This window comes from Sinocyclocheilus rhinocerous, unplaced genomic scaffold, assembly GCF_001515625.1.
Source record: "Sinocyclocheilus rhinocerous isolate Xijiao unplaced genomic scaffold, SAMN03320098_v1.1 scaffold37, whole genome shotgun sequence".
Lineage (NCBI taxonomy): Eukaryota > Metazoa > Chordata > Actinopteri > Cypriniformes > Cyprinidae > Sinocyclocheilus > Sinocyclocheilus rhinocerous.
The window spans coordinates 256,757-260,005 of record NW_015663585.1 but is presented as its reverse complement, the minus strand read 5'-3'; the positions used below and the strand labels follow the sequence as shown (position 1 = coordinate 260,005).

General features: G+C 39.8%; 1 protein-coding gene across 1 annotated transcript in view; it reads left to right on the top strand.

Annotated features, from left to right (window-relative positions):
- Positions 1-443: 443 nt before the first annotated feature.
- LOC107728995 (vesicle-associated membrane protein-associated protein A-like) overlaps positions 444-3,249 on the top strand; it is a 12,593-nt gene continuing 9,787 nt past the window's right edge. Inside the window, exons 1-3 of the mRNA XM_016539340.1 lie at positions 444-730; positions 2,188-2,340; positions 2,657-2,760. Coding sequence (XP_016394826.1) covers positions 673-730; positions 2,188-2,340; positions 2,657-2,760 — 315 coding nt within the window. The 5' untranslated portion in view covers positions 444-672. The remainder of the gene's footprint in view (positions 731-2,187; positions 2,341-2,656; positions 2,761-3,249) is intronic.

Here is a 3,249-nt window from a genome sequence, read left to right as displayed (position 1 = left end):
ACACAAGATGAAATTGTTTGGCTATACTGTTGAAACTCTTTTAAAAACGATAAATAAAGGTTTTTGATGAGTGAATTTACTGCGGTGAATATGACATTATAGGTTAATAATAAAATATGAATTAATTTGATCTTTTTATATATTAAGGAAGCCAAACAGTTCATCCTTAAAAAGCTAAGAGAACATTTTTTTTATTATTATGCAATTATGTACATATTAATTCAAACATACACATCTCACAACAGTAATAGAAAACATTTAAAAAGGGTATACAGAGAAAAAAAAACAAGTGCATGTACATGCATAACTACTGACATAATTCTTCTTTAACACATTTATAATATATGTATTACTGCATTTATCGCAAAGAGAGCCTTCTGTGCGTGTTTGCGTAGCGTGATGACGTTTAAGCGCGAGGGTCATCGGTCACTGCGCATGCGCACTGCGGCTTTCCCGCTCACAGCGATTCTGACGAGGCGAGGCGAGCTTTCAATGAAACAGACCTAAACAGAAATAAGAGAAGAGCTCTGGAAATAAACACACACTCCAGCCGTTCCTTCATCTGAGCGACGTGTCCCGCCGTGCGCGCAGCCGCCCTGCTGCTCGTGCCCGCGCTGCGCGGCCGTGTGATCGTGAGTGCGCGCGCGACTGTGTCCCGTTTTAACGGCTGTCATGTCCAAACTGGAGCAGATTCTGATCCTCGACCCGCCGGGCGACCTCCGCTTCAGAGGTAACCGCGGCTCAGTCACGAACCCCCGGCCGCTTTAGCGGAGCCGGCTCGCGGAGGCCTCGGGCTCAGGCTGCGCGGCCGCCCGCATGCCTGCACCCCTCCCCCGGCTGGCGTTTGACGCGAGGCCCGAGGATGCGCAGGCCTGTGGGGGAAAGCGCACATAAGTGTTGTTTTATACCAGCTCGTTCTGCTAAACGCGTTTAGGGTGAAGTTGACTCGTTAGTGTACTCGGTGTCGGTCAGCTGTCAGTGTTAGCATCAGAGCTAAAGACATAGCAACAGATTAATGAAAGATCGAGATGCTGAATGAATCAGTTAAGTGATCGATACTGAGCTGTTTTAAGGCGAAACGCGTTGTTGACTGACTAACATTTGTTCAGCAATCGTCACTTGAGCACTGCATGATCAATACAGCATTAATCAGCTCTTTCTCAGTGTATGAAGGGTTTGTTTAGCACAGCTCGGTTTAATACACTGCTCTAGTAAATGAATGCATTCAGAGTCTGGACAGTGTTTTCGCATTCCGGTCCGTTTGGATCAAAAGAATTGTTATTTTTTGAAAGTGTCATAACTTAATGATTTTTCCCCAACTTAAACCATGTTGTATCTGATCAGGAACTTATTATAAATTAATTTAAAATGTTATTACCGCATTTTTTATTCATTTAAAAAATTGAGTACTTTTTTGAAAATTCTTATATATATATATATATATTGATTAGAAATTTTATTTGATTATATGATGGTATGACATTTATTAAAACATAATCTGAGAATAATCAGTATTATCTGCATTTACTCCTTCTTTAATTAATTTTAAAAATTGAGAAATGGTTTGAAATGTTGAATTACACATGAACCCCACAAAATTCTTTAGGGAAAAAAAAAATATATATATATTTTTTTTCTCTATATTGATGTGAAATTTTGTTTGAATATATAATTTATGAAATTTATAAGAACGTGTAATCTGAGAATTATCAGTATTAATAAACGTTGGATTGTGCAACAGACATGCAACTCGTTGTCTCCATGCAATTAATTAATAAACATCGGTATCGGCCTTTTTCATGCTATTTCTGATATGCAGATGGCTTTAACATAATCAAAGATCGGTGCATCCCTAGTATTAACCTCATTTGAATGAATGGAGCTTAATAAAATGCCTTTGAATTCATAAACATGGAACATTTAATGGTTATATCTCTTAAAAATAATTGTGAAAAAAAAGTGTCTTGAGGGTCTTAAAGCATTGGCTGAGTTTTGTTTCCTTGCTAAAAGCTATGTATTTTGTTAGAGATGTTTATGCATCTCTTCCGGGTCAAAACAGACTGGTTATGAGGGCCTGTGTGTTTCTGCATTATTTATGAATGACATGTCTGCTGATGTGCGGCGCTCGGACGACGCTTCGTTACACCAGTAATATTGAGCTGATCATGATGGTTCTGATGTGTGCAGGACCCTTCACAGATGTGGTGACCACTAACCTGAAGCTGAGGAACCCGTCTGACAGAAGAGTATGCTTCAAAGTGAAGACCACAGCTCCTCGGCGCTACTGCGTGCGGCCCAACAGCGGCGTCATCGATCCCGGCGCCACCGTCACCATCTCCGGTGAGACCCGCTGCTGTGCATCGTAGCGTTGGGTAGCGGTTCAATTTGATCCATTCCTATCGATAAAGATATCAGATAAACAATCCAATGAAGTCAAATTAATTTTTACAAAGCGTTCTGTTGCAGCTGAATAACATGAGCAAAAATCAGAACACTTAGGCCTACAAGAGGAACTTGTTTTTAACAAAAATACCACAGCAAAACAACTAGACTAGTGTTAATTTCAAATAATAAAGTGTTAAAGACAAGTAAACAGCCAGTAATAAAACCGGAACAAACATAGTGTGACCCTGACGCTCTCTCTGCTCTCCTCCAGTCATGCTGCAGCCGTTTGATTACGACCCTAACGAGAAGAGCAAGCACAAGTTCATGGTGCAGTCCATCTTCGTGCCGCCCAGCGTGAGCGACCTGGAAGCCATGGTGAGCCGCATCTTCATCACGAGCAGCTCATCTTCATCACTCAGACACACATTCAGGCCTACATTTGAGAGCTGCACAGAAATCTCCATGCGTTTGGATTACAGTTTGAACATACGCTAATAAATTTTAAATGCAATGCATATTTGTCAGGCAAACATAAATGAAACAGATTTCTGTAACAGTTCTAATAAACCCAGTGTGTTGGAACTTTGAAGTTTATTTACTTTTCTGCTTAGCAATACTGAGATTGAGTTATAGCAGAAAGTACATTGAAGGATAAAATTGCAAGAAAAAACAAATACAGAAATACCTGAGAAATATAAAAATTAATTTTCAAAACATATTCAACAATACTACACCAAAAAAACAGTAAAAGATATACATGTGCACATATATACTTCTGTCCAAACAAACAAAATATACATCCATTCACACACACACTCACTCACTCACTCACACACACACTCACTCACTCACACACACACTCAC